At 38.4% G+C, this 20,851-nt stretch overlaps 1 protein-coding gene across 4 annotated transcripts in view; it reads left to right on the top strand.

Annotated features, from left to right (window-relative positions):
• ANKS1B (ankyrin repeat and sterile alpha motif domain containing 1B) overlaps positions 1–20,851 on the top strand; it is a 1,050,054-nt gene that overhangs the window by 417,190 nt on the left and 612,013 nt on the right. For all 4 annotated transcript variants that reach the window (XM_036492291.2, XM_036492289.2, XM_004583128.3 and 1 more), the window contains exon 12: positions 14,548–14,728. In XM_036492291.2, coding sequence (XP_036348184.2) covers positions 14,548–14,728 — 181 coding nt within the window. The remainder of the gene's footprint in view (positions 1–14,547; positions 14,729–20,851) is intronic.

Raw genomic sequence — 20,851 nt, 5'->3', positions numbered from 1 at the left:
TGTATTCATTTATAAATGCTTTGCCCAATATAGTTCTGGTTTGGCAGCTTCTTTAGGGACATGAACTCTTTATCTTCATTTTCTCTTAGCCTGTGAGGCATCCTGTGGTGGTAATCTAACATTTCTCTCATACACATATTAGAATTTGCATCTTAGTGTTAAAACTTTGACTGCAATGTGTCGTGATGAGGATCACTTTTGATCATGCCTCTTAGTTCTTTGTGCTTTCTACATTTGTATAACCCTTTATTCCTCCAAATTAAAGAAGTTTACTGCTAATATTTTGATAATAAACCCTCTCACTTATTCTCTTTCCAAACCTTCCAGACGACTAAGGCTCATATATTTGGTCACTTGATAGTAACCATGAGTCTAAAACACTATTGTTATTTTATCCATTTCTGTTCTTTTTGTTTTTTCTATTTTTTTTTATTTAATGGTATGATAATAGTTCCATGGATTTAGATATGTCTAGAGCAATCTTTCTTCTGTTTCCCCAAACCAATTGTTGAAGCCTTCCAGTATGTTTTTTATTTTACACAGTGAACTGTTCATTTCTAATATTTCAGTTTGATTTCTTTTCACCATTTCAATCTCTCATATCAAAATTTCTCATATCATATATGGATTTCTCAATTTATTTTTGTGTGCTTTTGAGTAATCATGTGATCGTTTTCCCCATTCTTTTTCAGACCAATCCTTTTGTCCTCACATCTTCATTTTGAAGAGCTGTGTTCCTTTTGAAGAATCATAATGTCTTCCTTATTTTTGTTCTTTGTGTTTCCGCATTTATTTTTAGACATCTCTATAAGGTCTTTTGGTTCTCTCCTTTGGTGGATGTTATCAAAGAATTATGTCTCAGTGACTTAGTGAAATGACTGTTCCTTCCATGGATATCCAGAGATGTGTTCTGGTTGAAATCAATGTACTCTGGTCATTGTTTGAATGTGAGGTAAGAGTCCAGGGTGATTCCCAAGTTGAGCACAGTGGATCTCCTTGTGAGCATATGGGAGATAAGGATCTGGCTGCTAACCTATATCTTCTTGAATTTTATCTTGGTGGGTCTTATGAATCCAGAAATTTTCCATTTCTTTGAGGTTTTCAGATTTATTAGCAAATAATTCTTCATAGTGGTTTCTTAGGTCCAAATGCAGTTCATCTCTACTTTTGAGTTTTTGCTGTTCTTTTTTTCTTGCTAGTCTGGCTAAAACCTTGTTAGTTTTATCTTCCCCAAAGCCAAATTTTTGTTTTGTTGGGGTCTTTTGTAATTTTGATTTTAGCTTCAATTTCATTTATTTCTGCTCTGATCCTTTTGAGTTCTTGCCTCCTGCTGATTTGGAGTTTGGAATGTTCTATTTTTCTAAGTCTTTGGGATGCACCATTAAATATTTAATTTGAAATATTTCCTTTTTGAATTAAGTACTTAATGCTATAAACTTGCATCCTAATACTGCCTTTGCTGTATTCCCACAGGTTTTTCTATCTTGTATTTTCATTGTCACTTATTTCAAGAAAATGTTTCTGTACTTTTTAGATTTCTTCAATGATTCATTGATAATTAAGTAGCATGTTGCTGCATTTTCAAGTGTTTATGAGTATTCTATTGTTTTTCATGCGGATTTCTAGCTTTATTCCTTTGTGACCTTGATCTGAGTAGATACATGGTATGATTTCAATCTTTTTAAATTTTCTGAGACTTGATGTAAAGTCTGGTATGTTGGCTATCTTTGTAAATGTTCATGTTCTGGTGAGAAGAATGGATATTCTGTACCCGCTGGGTGAGATGATCTGTGAGCCTCTGTGGAGTCCCTTTGTTCAACACTAGGATTCAACACCAGTAAATAAGGATTTTTGTCTAGATTATTTGTGTCTTGATACATGTGTTATCATTGTATTTCAGTCTGACTCTCTTTAGATTTAATAATATTTGCTGTATATATTTGGGTGGTTTTTTATTGAGTGTATAAATATTTGTGATTGCGTGTCTTTTGCTGAGTTGAATTTTTTAAATCAAAATATGTGTTATATCTTCCTACAGTTTTGTTTGTTTGTTTAAAATAAGTTCTATCTGATATTAGGAGAGCTACAACTGCTCCATATGCCTGGTATATCTCTTTACAAAACTCATTTTCAGTCTGTGGGTATCTTTATGAAGTGAATTTCTTGTAGGCAGCACATAGTGAGATTGTAGGGTTTTTGTTTGTTTGTTTGTTTGTTTTTTACTCCTTTAATCCAATCTAAGTATTTGGGTTGGTGAATTTAATCCATTTACATTCAGACTTAGTATTGGTGGATAAGAGCTAAAAGCTGTATTTTGTTGATTGGATCATACGTCTGCCCTCTCTGTTGGTGAGTTGAGTAGTGACAAGGCTCATGTTTACTTCTACTGCAGGGCACTCTGAAGAATTCCTTGTAAGACTTGTCTGGTAGTGATGAATTCTCTCATTTTTTTTTATTGTCTAGGAAATACTTTATTTCTCACTCACTTCTAAATGATAGCTTTGCTGTATATAATATTCTCGGTTCGAAGTTTTTTTTCTTTTAACTCCTTGAATGTATCACTGAACTCTCTTTTGGCCTGTAAGGTTTCTAATAGGAAGTCTGCTGTCTGATTGTTTTTGTTTTTCTAAATACATAAATTTATACTTTACTCTTACTGTATTTATAGATTTCTCTTTATCTTTAACTTTTGACAGTTTAAAAAAAAAAAAAAAAAACCTTTTTTTTACTACAGTATGCCCTGGAGAAGCCCTTTTTTGATTGAGTCTGTTTGGGGTTCTTTGAGCTTCTTGTATCTAGATGTCTGTCTCAATACTTGGGAAATTCTCCACTATTATTTCATTTAGTAGGCTTTCACTACCTTTTTTCTTTTCTTCTCCTTCAGGAATACCTATAAGATAAGCATTGCTTCATTTCACATTATTCCATATTTCATGAGGACTTTATTCTTTTTAATTCACCTCTCTTTTTTGTCTGGATTATTTCAAGAGTCTTATCTGTGAGTTCAGAAATTCTTTCCTCTGCTTGGTCTTTTCTGCTGTTAAAGCTGTCAGCCCTATATATTTTTTTTCCAAAATTTCTATTAGTTTCTTCATAATTATTTCTTGTTCCTTAGTAATATTATTTTTCATGTTACTCATCAATTTCCTTACTTCTTCAATTTGTCTAGAGTACTAATTCTCTCGCTTTTGATTGAATTTCCTTACAATCATTATTTTGACTTCTTTGTCATTTCATAGATTTTGTTAAGTTCAGGATCTAACTTTGGAGAGTTACTGTGTTCTTTTGAAAGTGGCATGCAACCTTTCTTCTTGTCTCCTGTGTGGCCATGTTAACATATGACCATCTGGTGTTATTGTTCCTTCTTCTTTAGGAAGTATGGTTTAGAGTTTATGTGTGACCTGGAATGCAGCGTATCATTTGCCTTGATGCTTTGGTTTTGTTTCTAGGTAAGCCAATGGGTGTAATCTCTAAGTGGTTTCCTTTGTCTTAGTAAGTGTCAACTGTCTCCATAAGTGGCACAGTGGTCCAGTCTGCCAATAAGTAATAGGAATATGTGTGTGGTTTTAGATGAACAGAGGTGTGTATCCCTGGCCAACAGGGAATTTGGTATCAGCTTCCCTGGCGAATGTTCATGGTGCTAAGATACACAAGGGTGGCTGCTCCTCATCCCATACAAAAGCCTGATGATGCTGGGGCCTGTACACCATCTGCCATGGCCCAAGGACCATGTAATACAGATGGACCACTCCTTGGGTCTCAGTAGGAGAATCTAACTGGTACTGTGGCCTATAACACCAATAGTCCCAACCACAGGACTAGACAACATGAGGTGAACCCTATTTCAATCCTAAATGGTAACCACAAGTTACAGTGTAGATTATGCTCTATATACTAGGGACCTAGAGAGGTAGAATGCAGGTAGGTTCCTTTTGTGCCTGCTGTACAGATTCCAGTACCATTGAGAAATCCAGAATTAACTCTACAGTTCTTGTGTCACAGAGTATACTGGGGTCACTGCCCAGGTTTTCCAGGATGGGAGTGAATTGTTTTTGTCTGGTATAGACCGCCAGAAGCACATAGAGTGAGCATAGCACTGGAGCTAATGACCAAAAACTCCCACCATTGCAGGATACAGGACATCTTCTGACTCTGATTACGATGCTTGTAGGAGAAGGGAAGTGCACTGTGTGACTTTTTGATGCTTCCCATGGATGGGAAATGGGAGGAAAAGAAAGCAACAAGGCTTCCCCACTGGCTTCCGCAGTCATGCTCAGATCTCAGTCAGATCGCCACCGTGAAGTAAATGGCAGTGAGTGACTGGAATGCCCTTTCAGCTAAAATGGAGAGCAGCTGGGTGTGCAGCCAGTCTTCCTCCCTTGAGGTGGTCAGATGGCGCGAGTAGCTCATAGCTGGCAGCTGGCTGCATGTAACATCTCAGATCTCTCTCCTGTCTCACAGAGCCTTCACTGTTCTCTTTCACTTCTTCACTAATCATACGTATCAACCAGACTTGTGGAAAGATAGCTCAAAAGGAGAGAGGAACAGACACCCATACACCCATTTTTCTTTAGTTTTTATAAAGAGATTTTCAATCCATACACTTGTTTCAGTACTATCGCTGATAGTCAACAAGTGAACATGAGGAAGACCACAGTTCCACAGGAGTGTAAACAAGGGCTAAAACAATAATCATAAGATGAGCTTTTAATTTCTATGCATTTTTGTTTGATATTAACTGTCCTAGAAAGGATGATATTTGTCTTTTGAGAACTTGCTTATTAATTTAACATGACATGTTCGTGGTCTCCATTCTCATCTGAAACCTTTGACTCTAGTCAGTTGTGCCGACCCTTTCGGTGATTTTTGAAGCTTAATTGTTCTTCTCTGGTGCCCTGTTTTCCTCTTAGCCAATGATTTCCCCCTCACTTCACAACGAAACTCTAAGTAATCGATGAGGGATTACTTCCATTTTTTGTTAAAATTGTTTTTTAAGCCTCTCTGAATCCCTCCTTTCTACCTTTATCCTGTCACATCAGAGATATCTCTCTAAGCCTGCAGCAGCAAATTCCATTTCTGGTCTCTGAATCCCATCCCCCTACTGTTGTAGGATGTTTTGATGCAAAGCATGGCAACAGCTTCATTTCTTGTCTCACGCAAAAGAGAATTTTCTTGCAGACAAACTCTAGTTTCAAAGCAAGATTTATTAGGGGAAAAAAAAGGTGGGGTAGGGGGAATGGTTCCTGCCATAATGGCAGGAGGGGGCTCCAAGTGTCCAGAGGAAAAAAAACCCCAGACCTCCTGCCATAGTGGTCAAATCCATCTGTTAAGCTGAAAACCTATGTCCCAGCTTCCCCAACAATCTAAGTTATCCTAAGATACATGCAAAAAAATAACCTGGACCCAATTACAAAGCTGAAGACATTCAGCTTTCCCTGACTTCTCTGCCCACATTCCACTACTGCTAGGCCTCACCTCTCCTAGATCTCCCGACAGCACACAAACCAGAAATAACATACCTCAGCAGTAAACATAGGGAGAGGGAGAGGAATACAGACGCAGAGGCCATGCTCAGGGGATTACCTGTCCTGGGTAGGGCCAGAGCAACGAATACACCAGACCAGCAACAACAGAGAGCCCGAGCCCCTCCTTCATGAGACTTTACAGGGGCCTGTGAGGGGAGTGGTTACACAACAGCACAATACTGTCCCCTGGAGTCACAGGTGGGCAGGAGGGAACCCCAAGGTGGTGGTGGGGGGGGAGTGGATGAGGGCTTCCTAAGGATGGAATTAGCATTCCATTGCTGTTAGGCCCCACCTTCAGGACTGAGGGTGGGGAGCATAGCCACATTCCATTTGCCCACTGTCAATGGATGCTGGCTATCACTGGCTGCACCCCATAAGAGTACTTACTTTTCAGACTGACCCATTTTAAATCTTCCTACAGGGTACTTATGTTGCCAAATCACTCTAGTTTAAACTTTAACTGTTGGAAGGACAATGTGAGTCTTTCCAGTGTGGAGCAAGAGCTAGTTGCAATTCCTCCAGGAAGGCTGCAGGAGCAGTAAATATGGAAATGAATAGACAGGAAATTCTCCAGTCTGCAGGTTTAGATAATAGATCAGAGAAAAGTGCTTCCTTCCTCAGGCCACTCTACAAAGGCCACAATAGCCGAAGCTGAGCCAATCCTTAGCCAGAAACTGGGAGCTTCTTCTGGCTCTCCTTTGTGCTTAAGGGACCCAAGGATTTGAGCCATCCCCCTCTATTGCTTTCCCAGACCACAACAGGGAACTGAATCAGAAGTGGAGCAGCTGGGACATGAACCGGAATGCATATGGGGTGCTGGTACCACAGACAAAGGCTTCGCTACTGCACTGTGGTGCAGGCTCCAAATTTTCCGTAAACTTTATGATGCCCCCTTGTAATTCCTCAGTTTATATTATGAGGCTGATATTACGCTAATTTTAAAACAGATGGTACATATGCACACATCTAAACATATGCATGCACATTACCAAGCAGTGTCCCTCATGAATGCAGAATAAAAAATGTTCTTAGCAATATATAAAAGTAATATATGCAATATATATATATTGCAGCATATGAGCAATATTAAAAGTTAGCAATATGTGAAAGTAACTGTGTATTGTCAAATGAGATTCCCCTCAGGGACGTAAAACTGGTTCATTATTTGAAAATTATAAATAAAATCCACACAATCCTATTCATTGATGCAGAGGAAACTCATAAATTTATGGTAGAAAACACAAAAATAGTACAGTGATCCTGGGAAACAGTTTGGTTATTTCTTAAACTATTAACTACTCTGTCACCTCAAATTTACAAAACTAACCCTTTATCCCAGAAAATTGAAAGCATGTTCACTCTAGAACATATATCCAAATATTTTTAGCAAAATCATCCATAACAGCTGAAAATTGAAATTGTAAGGAGTGATTCGAACATGCCACCCTGGACCCGGCGCCATTTCCTCCTCCTCACAGCTCACAAAATTCACGCTGGTCCATCTGCCCACCAATCAGATGTAACCAGCATTTCACCTGAGAATCCCACCTCCAATCTCTCCAGGCCCCTCTCCCAAACCCGCCTATTTACCAATCATCCTTAGGTGATCATTTGTGACAGTCTCAGGCACCAATCCCGTCAGGGCCTGCCATCAATCCCTCCCAATCCCCTGCTCCGCACACCTCGCGGGCTCACATGAATGGTGTAAAGAGTCTACAGGTGCCGCTGTCTCTCTCCCTCTTTCTGGTAGCTCTCCCACCACCCCTTGTTCCTGCCCTGCTGGAATAAATCTCCTAAAGTACTTCCTTGCTCACTGTAAAAGAACTTGGCTGCAGGAATTAGCTGTGCTAAACAACGTAAGAACTTTAAGTGCTTTTAAATAACTAACAGAAATCATTCCAAATGCCCTGCCACATCTATACCATTGCATTCTACCCAACCTAAAAAAATAGCTGGCTGGGACAGCTGTTTGGCACCACGACGAAAGTTCCTGAATCCTTAAATAGTGCCTGGGTTTGAGCACCATCTCTGCTTGCAGTCCCAGCTTCTTGTTCATGCATGCCCTGGAAGGTAGCCAACAATGGCTTAAGTATTTGTGACTGTGCTATACACATGGGAGACTGGGATTGAGTTCATGTCTGTTGAAGACTTTAAGGGACTAAACCAGGAGGTGGAAGATTTTTCTCTTTCCTCCTCCCCTGTTCTGCCTTTCAAATTAAGTGAGAGTAAATAAATATTTTTAAAAGAAGCAAGCTTTTGATGCATAAATCTACAGAAAATGATACTGAGAAAAGCCTGCTGAAAAGACTAAACCGTGTGAATCTATAATGTTCTTGGCGTGACCAAATTCTGGAAGAATAGGACAGATTAGTGTTTGCCAGAATCTAATGAGGAGGCGAGGGGCAGGAGGGACGTAAGCATGGCTATCCCAGGCAAGAATGGGGATGCTTGTGGCTATACCCTTGTTCTGTTTCTTATCATGCCTGTGAGGTTGCACTGTAGACATGTGAGATGTTACCACTGGGGGAACAAGAAAAAGGAAGCACCAGGTCTGTCTGTATTACCTATTCCAACTGCATGCATATTTGTGGTTATTCCAAATAAAAAAACGTGGCTGGCATTGTGGTGTTGTGTGTGAAGGAGCTGCCTCCAATGCCAGCATCCCAGCTGGGTGCTTGTTTATGTGTTGGCTGCTTCACTTCTGATTCAGCTCCCTACCAATGGCATGGGGAGAAAAGCGGAAGACTCAAGTGTTTGAGTGCCCTGCCACCCACTTGGGAGAGCTGGATGAATATCAGCCTGGCTCACTGTGGACTGTTAAAACCATCTGAGGAATGTAACAGTGGATGGAAAAATATCTCTTTGTCTCTCCATCTCTCTCTCTGTACCCTGCCTTCCAAAAGAACAAATAAACCTTAAAAATATATGTAATAAAAATTTAATTAGAAGTATATTTTTGAAATCAATGCTCATCCTTTTTTTCTTTGGTAAAATTCCTTTCTTGCACCCACATGGTGATCATGCTTCCTATTTTGGCAGCTCAGAACTTATCTTCCATAAATCCATTGCATAATTATGTCCTGCTGTTCTTAAAATGAAACAAATCATTTGAATTTTTTTTAAAAAAGATTATCTATAGAGAAAATAAAGTTGGTCTTATTTTTAATTTTGGATACGTTTGAATTTGATAAAAGCATCCATGAAATATTAATGTGTAAACATTTGAAGCACCTAATTCTAGCCAAGACTGTCTTAATTCTGAAAGGCGCTTCCATGAGGGCAAACTCCAAGGTTTGGAGGCCCAAATATTTTTCAGTTGCTCAACATCTACACTGATTCCAGAGTCACTTAACATTGTTATTGACAGAAACAGCCAAGACCCTGATACTGTCATTCTGTCATGTCTGTTGTAGTCTTTTCAGGGCATTTTTGAATTACTTGTTTGGAGAAATTAATTTGTATGAGCAGCCAAATTCAATTAAAGAAGATTATTGCAGATTTTTCCATTTAAAAAACTTTATACTCATGCTTATGTATGTTAAATGCAAAGAATATACTAACAGTTTTATGACCCATCTTTGTTAGTTGGATGTAAGTATATATATTAAATCATAGCTAAGTATCCTTATATTAAAAAATGAAATGAATCTAAGAGATTAAAGCTTAAAATATAAAGATTTTAAAGTTTTTATCCTTTCCCATAATAAAACATCAAATGAATATAGATGCATAACACATAGCAAAATTCAATTCTGTTCCCATTTTGTACCTACTTGTATTTTCTTTCTACACTTTTAGAAGTAATTGCAATGTGGAAAACAATAGGAACATGGGGAAGGGCATTGCACTGAATCACAGTTTGGGATGCCTCAGCCCAGGTTGAAGGGGTTAGAATCTCCTCCCTCTGTGCTTTCTATCCGATGTTGTGCTAATATACCTGGAATGCAGGTGATGCTGAAAAAAAAAGGAGCTCCTGTCAGCCAGGCAGCCAGGTGAGAGTTGTGGATGAAGTTCATGGTTACCAGATTCAGCCTCTCTCAGCCCCAGTTATTGTATTTCTGTGTTTTTTTAAACTTTCTAAAAGAAAAGTTTATTTTGGTACATACAAAAATTGAAACCTGTGCAAATCCAGTTCTCCAAAAAGTTCACAGAGATGCATATTATGAGAAAGTTATGCAAGAATTTAATTATTTGTACCAAAATAGCTTTACTTTTAATTTCTTTGTCCCATAATCTTTTTGAAGTGCCCTCACAGTCTGTTCTTAATTTTATGAGTACAGTGACCTCCCAAATGTTTCTTAGGAGCTCATTAAATAGTCTTTGTACTGTTAATTCTGTCTTCTCAGAGGTTGTGCATTTCGTTCCTTGACCCTGATTTCTCTCTACGTGGTTGTTAATCTTCCATTAAAAATCAATAGTTATTGGTGAATGATTCCTCTAGATACTGCCCCAACTCCCTCTCCTGCCTCTATCCTGACGCCAGTAACTTCAGTAGAGTCTTCACCATAACCAGACGATTATTACCATCCAAACTCAAGGACCTCATTTTAGTTGCCCTAATCTCTCCCTGTTGCCATGGATAACCATTCCTTCTGCTGAAAGGTTTATACTTTTTCACAGATCTCCACCAAGACTATCAAGCCCACCCAGTGTTCCAACAATATTGTCTCTTCTCCCATCAATGTTGGCTTGTAGATTTCTTCCCCTGTTTTGTGTAAACCCAATAATATTTTCCCTTGCCTTTCAGAACTTGTTTAAATGCCTCTGACGATAGTGTTCCTTATTTTCCCCCACTACTGTTGATTTGTCTCTAAGTTATGACTATTGCCATTTAAAGTCCGTGTATAGAGGGAGAACATGTAAATATTTGGAATCTTAACACCCTAAAATCCAGACTTTTTTTATACTTTTCTGTCTTGATCATTTTGCAAACAGTGTGCTAGAATGGTTCTTTCTGATGAAGCTCAAACACTCACTGAAGCTTGGTACTACTATTTTTAAAATACATTTTATTATTATTGTTATTATTTTATAATACAGTTTCATATTCCCTTCTCCCCTTCCCAGTTCCCTCCCCCCCAGTTCCTCTATATCCTTACTAACATATAGTTCTTCATACTCAGTCATATGTCCATCATTGCAGGAATAGATAATGGCAGAGAGTCCAGAATCCTATTGTCAAGATATAGTAAACAGTTTCATTGTAAGTCCATCTTTGTCTGGAAGTAGAAATGCATACTACATTGTATCTTCACTTCTGGATGTTAGTCTCCATTTCACAGCTACTGTACATCTCCTTAAATGAAAAGTCATGACTCAAAATCAACTTTTTTTTATTACAGAGCTTATACAAACTAAAAAAATTCATATTTTCAGTAAAAGGAGAGAAATTCTATGCAGCTTGCATGTGTTTGTCGTGAATTTTATGTTAATATGATTAGATGTGGAACTTTATCTTCAGGCGTTCAAAATAACATTCTACAGACAGAAAAAGAAAGTGTGTAGTCCTTATGAGGGCCTGTTAGATGTGTGGGAATATTGAGAGAAGCAGGCGTTCTCCTGGGCTCTTGAGATTTGGTATGTCATTTAACTCTCTAGTGTTGGTATTAAACACAGTTCTTATGCTTTTAATTTTACAGACTTGAGATTCAGAGATAGCAATTACTCAAATCTGCTATTGTAGCAGAAAGACGCTTGTAGACAATAAATGAATGGATCATGTCACAATAAACAACTTTATCAACTGTAAAATTTTAGTTTCATGCAGTTTTCACATGCCACTAAGAGTATTCCTTTTACTTTTTTTAACCATTGAAAAAAAAAGCCATGGGGAGCAGGTTTTACTAGCCTAGCAGCTAAGATTCCAGGTTGGATGGCAAGTATCCACCATTAGAGTTCCTGGGCTTGAGTTCTGAGACTGCTCCTGTTTCCAGCTTCCCGCTAAAGTATATGCTATGAGCTAGCAAATGATAGCACAAGCCATTGGGTCCCTGCCATCATTCTGGGAAGCCTTGATTGAGTTTATAGGTCTTAGCTTCAGTCTGACCCAGCCCTGGTCATTTTGAGCAATTGGTAAATGGGTGGGAAATCTGTCTTTTGTATTTCTCTCTCTAAAGATGCCCATAAAGATATATGCACATGTACGTAAATGTGGAGAACAGTGTTAGCTCACAGGCTTTAGAGTAGTAGTGGCTGCTGAACTGTAGTGTGTGGACTCATTACTAACACATAATGATTCTCATTTTCTATCATCTCAGATGCTCGGAATGCTTTGGGCATTGACTTCCTGTGCAGTGTTTCTTATGCTGGCTGGTAATGACCAACAAACCATTCTGAGAAAGAAAATAGAAATGAGAACGGGTGATTTATGAATCCCCGGTAGCTTTCCTTTGGAATTTCTGTTAGCCTTACTTACTTTTTCCAGTTATTTCTTTGAAGCTATACCACAATGAGGTTAGAGTACTCTGATTAAAGGGGCCTATTGTGTGTACTTGAATGGATGTGTAATGAGTTGTCTAAGCTGGATCTATATAAACACACATTTCATACAGGATAGCAGTATGAATTTGCATTATGCACACACAAAATATATATCTTTTGACATTCAGCCGAATGAGAAATCTGTGTGTGGCCTTAGATTTCTCCCTAAAAATGAACCTTCATAGCCAGTCAGATGGCAAGTACTAAAGACGTAACTGCCTTTGCATCCCCTAAAAGCATCTTCTGTCTCCAACCTTGCAGCTACTCTTTTGCTTCAGGATTACGCCTTGATTGGACATAGGATAACTACTTTTCCTTCCTTTATCCCACCCTGATAAATGTATTCCTTAAAGCACTGAAGTGATTTTATTTAAAGTATAAAGCCACCTAGTACATACACTTGCTTGAAACTTACTCAGCGGCTTATTAAAATATTCAGGTTAATAGCCATGCTCCTTGACACCAACCCCTCCAGCTTGCAGCCTCATCTCGTAAATGCCTGACTGCCTTCACAGATCCTTTCCTGTAACCATAGCAAACTACTGGTAGTTGTAAGATTTTCCTTCTCTCCTCTTTCATCTGCCTATGACCTTGGCCTCATGAAGATTTCTGATCCTGTCTGTATTGTGGAGGCTTGCCATGTATTTGTCTCATTATATTAAATGCTGCTAACATAATATAGTTCCTACTTCTGTACTGAAATATAATGATTGGATTAATTATCTCTTCCCTTAAACATCATCCCTCCTTCCACTTCAATTCTGTAGTCACCAGAGAACAGGATATCTTACTTTTTTGTCGCTATCACTGTGTTTACCATGGTATTTCAGTTTAATATGCACTGAGTAAATATCTGTAGAATGAATTAATTCAGCAGAATTTTGTTTTCATGATTGCATAATGGATTTTTATTCTACTGCAATAAAACTTGTGGGGTTAGGGTTCAGAAACATGTATTTTAACGTACGCGTAAAGGGGTCATATACCTGAGTTGATCTGATCTTTATAAAATTTATGGGAGGAACATTATAAAATTTAATCTGTTGCCTGTACATAAAGCAAAACAAATTCACACTACAGAATAATTAAACAAAACTTAGAATGGTGGACACCATCAGAATCAATGTCATACCTCACCCATTTTAATTACTGCTATACAGTCTAGTGGAAATGATATTGAACGTGAAATTGAGATTCAGTAGCTCCAAGAACAGAGGTTTCATGAGAAATCAAGCCCAACATTAAGCCCTGCTCTTTTATACTTTAAAAAAAATCCTGACTCTTGTAAGGGTAGTCATTTGAATTCTGTAACTAAGTTAGTGTGCCATAATAATAAATGACTTGTACTTTCTTATATAACAATATTTATGACTCTCAGCCTCCTTCATAAATATATTTCAATGGTAAAAGAATGGAGCATATTGTTTATATAGTATGTAATTTAGAACTGTGTAAAATGTAGGTGTTTTCCATATGTCTATTTTAAAATATAGACTAAATGATACCTACTTATAAAAAGAAAAACATGATGAGCTGGATGAGACAGGATAACTGAGCATTTTTCAAGAAAATAGTCTGTTGAAATGTAGGGATTAACAAATATTTGAAGGGAGTGAAAATGCTGGGAAAAGTAAAGTATAGAAACTATTGTGAAAAGTTTACCTTTAATCTCTTGTGACATCACAAGCTATCATTAGTATCTCAGTAACAGAAATAAGAGTATAAAGAAACACTTGAGTTGGTTTTGGAGGAACCCATATACATCTGAGAGAAGAAAAGATTGCAATTTTTCTGAAAGCCAATGGTAGAAATTCTGCTAGGTAGAAGAAAAAAAGTAAGGTAAAGCTCAAGGGGGGTGCAAAAAAGAAAATTGCCAAATATATCAATTATCACTGACAAAAGGTATATATACAATCAGCTTTTATGGCATGACTTTAACCGTCGTATTTAAATTGACTTTTCATGTTATGTTCTTGCTAATTTTTTAAAATCAAAGTTCATTACAAATTCCAAGTAGGTTCTTAGATCCAAGAAAATGCTCTATATAACTTTGCTGAATTCTGATGATTAAATTCCTCCATGTGGTATTTAGGGACAACATTTAATGCCACCAATTCCTTGGATTCTATAAAGAGACAAAAAAGGCAACTGCCTTAATTATGCCTCAATGTTGTAGGAGACCTTTGATTATTAGATTTTGTATCCTCAGGGTCTGCCAAATGCCAGATGCTTAGCAAAATGTTAGTTGAATCAAGAGTGGCTTAAACTTGCAATTTTCAAAATGGATCACTAAGAGAAATTCTGTAGAAACTGTGTCCATAGTTCTACAAACATTTGGGGGCAATTATGATACCATCTATACCAGTCTTCTTTCATTGAATAATTTTTATTCATTGAGTATTTACTATCTCTTTATAAAGTAAAATTGTGTTTTAGGTATAAAAGTACTCTAACTGAAAGAAAATAAAAGTGACTTAGATTCGTAGGAGAATGGGCTGGAATGCTATGATGTTAATACTTTTGTGCCACTCATTTATTTTAGCCTAAGCAACGAACCTCCATTGTGTCTTCTCTGGATTTTCATCGAATGAACCAGAACCAGGAATACTTTGAAATCAGCACATCTACAGGGTGCGCAAGCTTTACTCCCAGCCCTCCTGTCAGCCCACACACCTCTGCAGTGGAAACCACAGAAGTCAAGAATGAGGGAAGTGACCATGCAGGTAATGTAGCGGTGTTATGGAGCGATTGTTTTTAACTTTGTAAGCCTTCATGATTTAGAGAAATTGAAAGGAGTCTCCGTGCGGATTGCGTGACTTCTAGCTCACCTACTTGTGTTGCAATTTTAGGACTTGAGATTTTTTTCAGAGTGTGGATATAATATTCTTTCGCAGTACATATTGGACTTTTAGGAGTCAGGCATTCATTTGTTAATCCGTTAGTATTATGGTAGTAGACTATCCATAGGCCCAGAAATGCATCTCTTCTTGCTGTCTAGCCCTCTGCCAACAGTGGTAGCATCTCAGCACACCCCTTTGTTAAGAACCATCATGAGGCTGGAGACCTCATATCAAGTATGTCTGGTAAGACATCGCAGCCTGCTTAGTCCACAGTGTCCTCGGGGAGCACGGGGCTGGGGTAAGGCAGAAATGGCAGGAAGGACCTCAGCCCCAATAAAGCCCCTGGTTCCGTGCACTGAGATGCCAATGTTTCCTTTCTTTGGAACATAAGGCACTAACAACTAGGAAAGCAAAAGGGCAGAAATATGGGAATTGAAACCTAAAGAATCTCTTCTTCTAATATACAGTAAACAAACCATTTAATTACCTTCCTTCAAAGAGAGATGATATTATAACTCAGTATATGGACCCGGCGCAATAGCCTAGTGGCTAAATCCTCACCTTGCATCCATTGGGATTCCATGTGGACACCAATCTTGTCCCGGTTTTTCCACTTCCCATCCAGCTCCCTGCTTGTGGCCTGGGAGAGCAGTAAAGGATGGCCTAAAGTCCTGGGACCCTGCACCCACATGGAAGACCCAGAAGAAACCCTGGCTCCTGTCTTTGGGTTGGCTCAGTTCCAATTCAGCCACTTGTGAAGTGAACCAGCAGATGGAAGATCTTTCTCTCTGTTTCTGCTTCTCTCTATAAATCTGCCTTTCCAATAAAAACAAAAAATATATATATACATATATATTTTAAAAACAGCATATGAACAATATGATATTTAGAATCATAAAGTGTAGTCAGAGTGGTATTCCATGTAATCTTTGTTTAAAATGAGTTTGTGGGGCCCAGCGCGGTGGCCTAGTGGCTAAAGTCCTCGTCTTGAATGTGCCAGGATCCCATATGGGCGCCAGTTCTAATCCTGGTGGCCCTGCTTCCTGTCCAGCTCCCTGCTTGTGGCCTGGGAAAGCAATAGAGGATGGTCCAAAGCTTTGGGACCCTGCACCAGAGTGGGAGACCTGGAAGAAGTTCCTGGCTCCTGGCTTCGGATGGCGCAGCACCGGCCATTGCAGTCACTTGGGGAGTGAATCAGCACATGGAAGATCTTCCTCTCTGTCTCTCCTCCTCTCTGTGTGTCTGACTTTGTAATAAAAATAAAATAAATCTTTAAAAAATAACAAAATGAAATGAGTACATGGATATGTAAGTACGTACAGGGCTTACTGAAGTCCTTTAATGAGAGTTTACTTGTAATAGCACTAATACAAGCATTGCAAAACAGGATTATTTTCCTTGAAGGCAAAAAGAAGCTAAGGCTTTAAAAATAAGGAGAGTGATGAAATAGACTTTCCATGGAAGTTCTAATCCAACTTTTCATGACAGCCAGTGGTATTTATAAAATGTGAATAAAAGTGGCCCAATACCATGTTTAAAATTTTTCAGTGACTTCTGGAATAAACTGCAACCATTGCCATGGCCAAGGAAGCCTCATTTAACGTGGTTCATGACTGTCTCTTTACCTTTAGGAAACTCGTTCTGGCTCTCACTGGCCTTTTCTGGGCATCTGGCCCTGGGATTTTTTTTAACTTTGGTTCTTTGGATCTACTGTATGAGGCATCAAGTTGTCATGTGGATAGCTGCATGTCAGGTTTAGACTCAGGAATTCTCTCTCATAAAACTCCCTAAATCAGCCATCTCAAGTAGAAACCCTTAATGCATGATAATAATAATGATACAAAAAGAAGAAACAAATGCTTAACAGAATTAGTGAGTCACTATTGTAGTCATTTTGCATGTACTAATTGTTTCAAACATCACAAGTAGATGTCATTACTTACAGAGAAGTGAATATAGACACAAAGTTGGTAAGTCATAAATAATTGCCCATAAAGACAAAATTGGGAATCAAAGCTAATGTGGAGTGCATGATCTTAACCATTTTTCCACATTGGTCTAGCTACTTCCTGTTAGTTTTTTTTTTTTTTTTAAGATTTTATTATTATTGGAAAGCCGGATATACAGAGAGGAGGAGAGACAGAGAGGAAGATCTTCCATCCGATGTTTCATTCCCCAAGTGAGCCACAACGGGCCGGTACGCGCCAATCCGATGCCAGGAACCTGGAACCTCTTCCGGGTCTCCCACGCGGGTGCAGGGTCCCAAAGCTTTGGGCCGTCCTCTCCTGCTTTCCCAGGCCACAAGCAGGGAGCTGGATGGGAAGTGGAGCAGCCGGGATTAGAACCGGCGCCCATATGGGATCCCGGGGCTTTCAAGGCGAGGACTTTAGCCATTAGGCCATGCCGTCGAGCCCTAGTTCTTTTTTTTTTACATAGCTTTGCCTACTATATAAAATTATACTTACAATTCTTTTAGTGAATGGTTATAGTTTTTCTTCTTTCTAGAATGCAAGCTAGAATTGATGGGGTCCCTGTCAGACCACTATGTTTACTTATTGACTATGAAACCCAAACTCGCGTTATCATATAACATAGTAAGATGTACAAAGTGAGGACAAGCAGGGGAAAATATTTCTTCCTTCCCTCTGTAGATCTGCCTTTGAAATAAAATAAATAAACGTTTAAAAATGGAATTAAAGAGTAAGCTTGTTTTAAATGCATGCATAAAAATGATCTTGGAAAGTGGGTGATCAACTCTATCAGATGAAGCTGATGTGTTGAGTGCATGATGATTCATTTAAAATAGACTTGAATTTAACAATGTGGAAGTTATGGCTGACTCAGACAAGAGTAGTTTGGCTAGTGGGACAATAGCCCAGTGAAATGTACTTAGGGAATAATGGGAGAAGAGGATATAGAACAAGCATCAAATATCTTTCCAAGGAATGTCTTCAAAAGGGATTTTAAATTTAAGGTTAGGATGGGCTGTGCTAACCATGTGGAAGTTTCCATCCTAGACAGGAGCGTGGGCAATAGGCATATTATGGGAGCGCATACTGCCAAGGGATCGTTGCTGAGAATCTGTACAAGCTCTGATCTGATCATTTCATTTTGTCCATAAAATAAAAACCAACTTCAGGTGAAAGTATGGACCTCAAGGGAAAAAAGGACAATATAAAAATAGTTGTTTTTTAAGAGACAGAATGATTGAACAAACATAGCAATCTGTTGACACCATTAAAAACCCATGGAAGCCCATGTTTACACATTGAAAGTGAACAGACCAGTGTGGGTCTGTGTTTCTCTACAGCCTAGATGGAGATGCAGGTGCGGAGTATTTAGACACTTATTTTTTTCTATGTGTAGGTTGTGGTTTTGCTACATGGATTTGTGGAAGTAATTGAAAAGCAAAGGGATATAAATGCAAAGGAATGAACATAAATTTTATGGCAGAATTTAGCATGGAGAAGGAAGAGAAAAATAAATACAAGCAGTGAAAATCAATAGGACTTTTGGTTTGAAAACTCCAGGTGAAGTCAAAGTTTTGCTGGATCCACGGTGCTGAAGAAGAAGCCTGGAATAAACAGGAACTCCCCGAATCGGATGCACATGGGAAACCAGAATGATTATAATTATTGGTAATCATAAGTTCTTCAAATTGTAGGAGTAGCAGCCAAGTTGACCTTGTCCTACATAAAACAGACTGAAACATAGTAATTAAGTCAATACAACAATTTCCTGGAAAAAAAATCTTTATTATTAAAAAAGACACACATTGAGTTCTACCTTGATTTTCATTTATAACGTTTGAATTTATCCTCCCATTTCTTTGACAGATTATGTTATAAATCAACTTCTCTTGAATCCACTTCTTCCAATCCTTGCCCCACTCTTCCTTAAAGAGCTTCCCAAGATTCTTCGTATGTCTCTTGTCTGCAGCGTCTAACTGTAGAGAAGCATTTCCACTCCAGGTCTCTCTCAAGGGACTTCCTCTGTTCCTGAACACCAGTAGATCTGGTTTCAGTAGAAACATCCAAACTCTGAGAGACCTCCTGCAAACATGTCACAGACTGCTCAGGCTCCTCGGGGTATACCAATGTGTCCTTTTGAGATTTAGGGAACAGTGTTTTTAAATAGAGGTGGTGAAAACTGTTGCAATTCTGGATTTATTTCAAGGTTAGAGCCAATGAGTGGTCTTTACAGAAGTGAATATAGAGTATGTGAACATGAAAGTGATCAAAGATGGCAGTAAAGATTTTTAGCCCTTTTTGAATTCTGAAACAATTGAGTTGATGTCAATTGAAATGGGTAAGTAGAGTGTTGGGCATTTTAATTTTTTTAAAAGATGTATTTATTGATTTGAAACGAAGAGTGAGAGAAAATCCTCCCGTTTCTACTTTATCAAAGTAATATCTTTTCATTCCATTTTCCAGTAATTTTCAAAATATTCCTGTTTATTAAATATATGTACATATATATAAGTATAAATACAGATTGCTCATGGGAAGGTGGAAATAATATCTTTTGTCTGGGTATATATATTTATTTGAATATATTTTATAAATTATGAAAATAATGTATTTCATATTATAATTATATCATTTTTCTTTGCTTTTATTTGAAGTTTATAGTATTTGTGAGATAGATGAGACTACTGTAAGTAAGCAGGGACTTCTAACAAGGTAACTGACCTTTTCTTGATTTAAAAACATAAGCAAATTTAATAAATTTATAGATCATTTTATAAATGGTTGTATTTACAAAAAAAATAATTGACCAAAATAGTCCTTGACAGAATACAGATAGATATGACATCAAACCTAGAATGTGTGCTGCAATACCTTTTAGGTGAACCAACAAATTTCCTCCCCAGATATTGACCCCTACAATGGCAGGGTTTGGGCCAGGCCAAAGCAAGAAGCTTGGAACTCCACCCAGGTCTTTCATGTGTAGAGCAAGTGCCCAAGAGCTTGGACTGCTCTCCACTGTGTGCCCAGATATTTTCTCTGGGAGCTTGATCGGAAGTGAAACAGGCAGGGCACCAAGTGTCGGGGATGGTGACATCACAGCTGGCAGGTTAGCTTTCCACCACAGTGCTGCCCCCTAGAGGTTTACATTTGAAATGCTATTTCATATCTAAGCATTAATGTTGAGAAGAGAGCTGAAACAATGATTTTCCAGTAAGACAAGGCAGGATGGGAAGAAGTCGTGTGATAATTTCATGCTTATCAAAAATAAAACTTGCATTGCAGTTACATGGATTAAGTTGCCACCTGCAACACACTTGCAACTAGCATCCCATTTAGAATACCAGTTCAAGTCCCAGCTGTTCAGTGTCTGAATCAGCTCACTTCTGAAGCACCTGGGAAACAGCAGATGGTGGCCCAATTACTTGGACAGCATTAGGAGACTTGGATGTAGTTCTTGTCTCCTGGCATTGGCCTGGACCAGCCCTGACTCTTGCAGCCATTTGGTGGGTGAACTAAAAAATAAAGCACATTCTCTCTCCCTCCCTTCATCTGTTCCTCCTTTCCTCTGTCCCACCTTCACTTTCAAATAAATACATGTATCTTTTAGATAAATAAAGGATATAGTTTTTAAAAGATTCATACACATGCCTATGATGAGCGATTTATGAATTCAAAGTCCCTCTGCTCAAACATCCTGGAAAGATGTGCTGTAAGAACCTGAGACTTAACAGTAGCAACAAATACTCCCTCTTTAAGGAAACATGTACAAAAAACCTCTAAATAAATGAATAACTTTCAGATTGGCACCTCTTCACGGGCACCTGCTAAGCAAGCCAACTACCCTGCGTTGCTAACGATCTCCAGGGTTTTTTGTTTTTTGTGTTTTGTTGGTATGCAGCTTTGAACCATCACCTCTTGCTGGAGAAAACTGATGGGAGAGGAAAATCTGAATAGAATAAAGTGGATATGTGCCTCTTTCCCAATGGGAGAAATCACAAAGCCTAAACCCTTTAAGTGCTTGACAGCAAAGGATGTT

The sequence above is a fragment of the Ochotona princeps genome, chromosome 15 (assembly GCF_030435755.1).
Source record: "Ochotona princeps isolate mOchPri1 chromosome 15, mOchPri1.hap1, whole genome shotgun sequence".
NCBI lineage: Eukaryota > Metazoa > Chordata > Mammalia > Lagomorpha > Ochotonidae > Ochotona > Ochotona princeps.
Note: the sequence above shows the minus strand (reverse complement) of the source record. Positions and strands in the feature narration are given on the sequence as shown.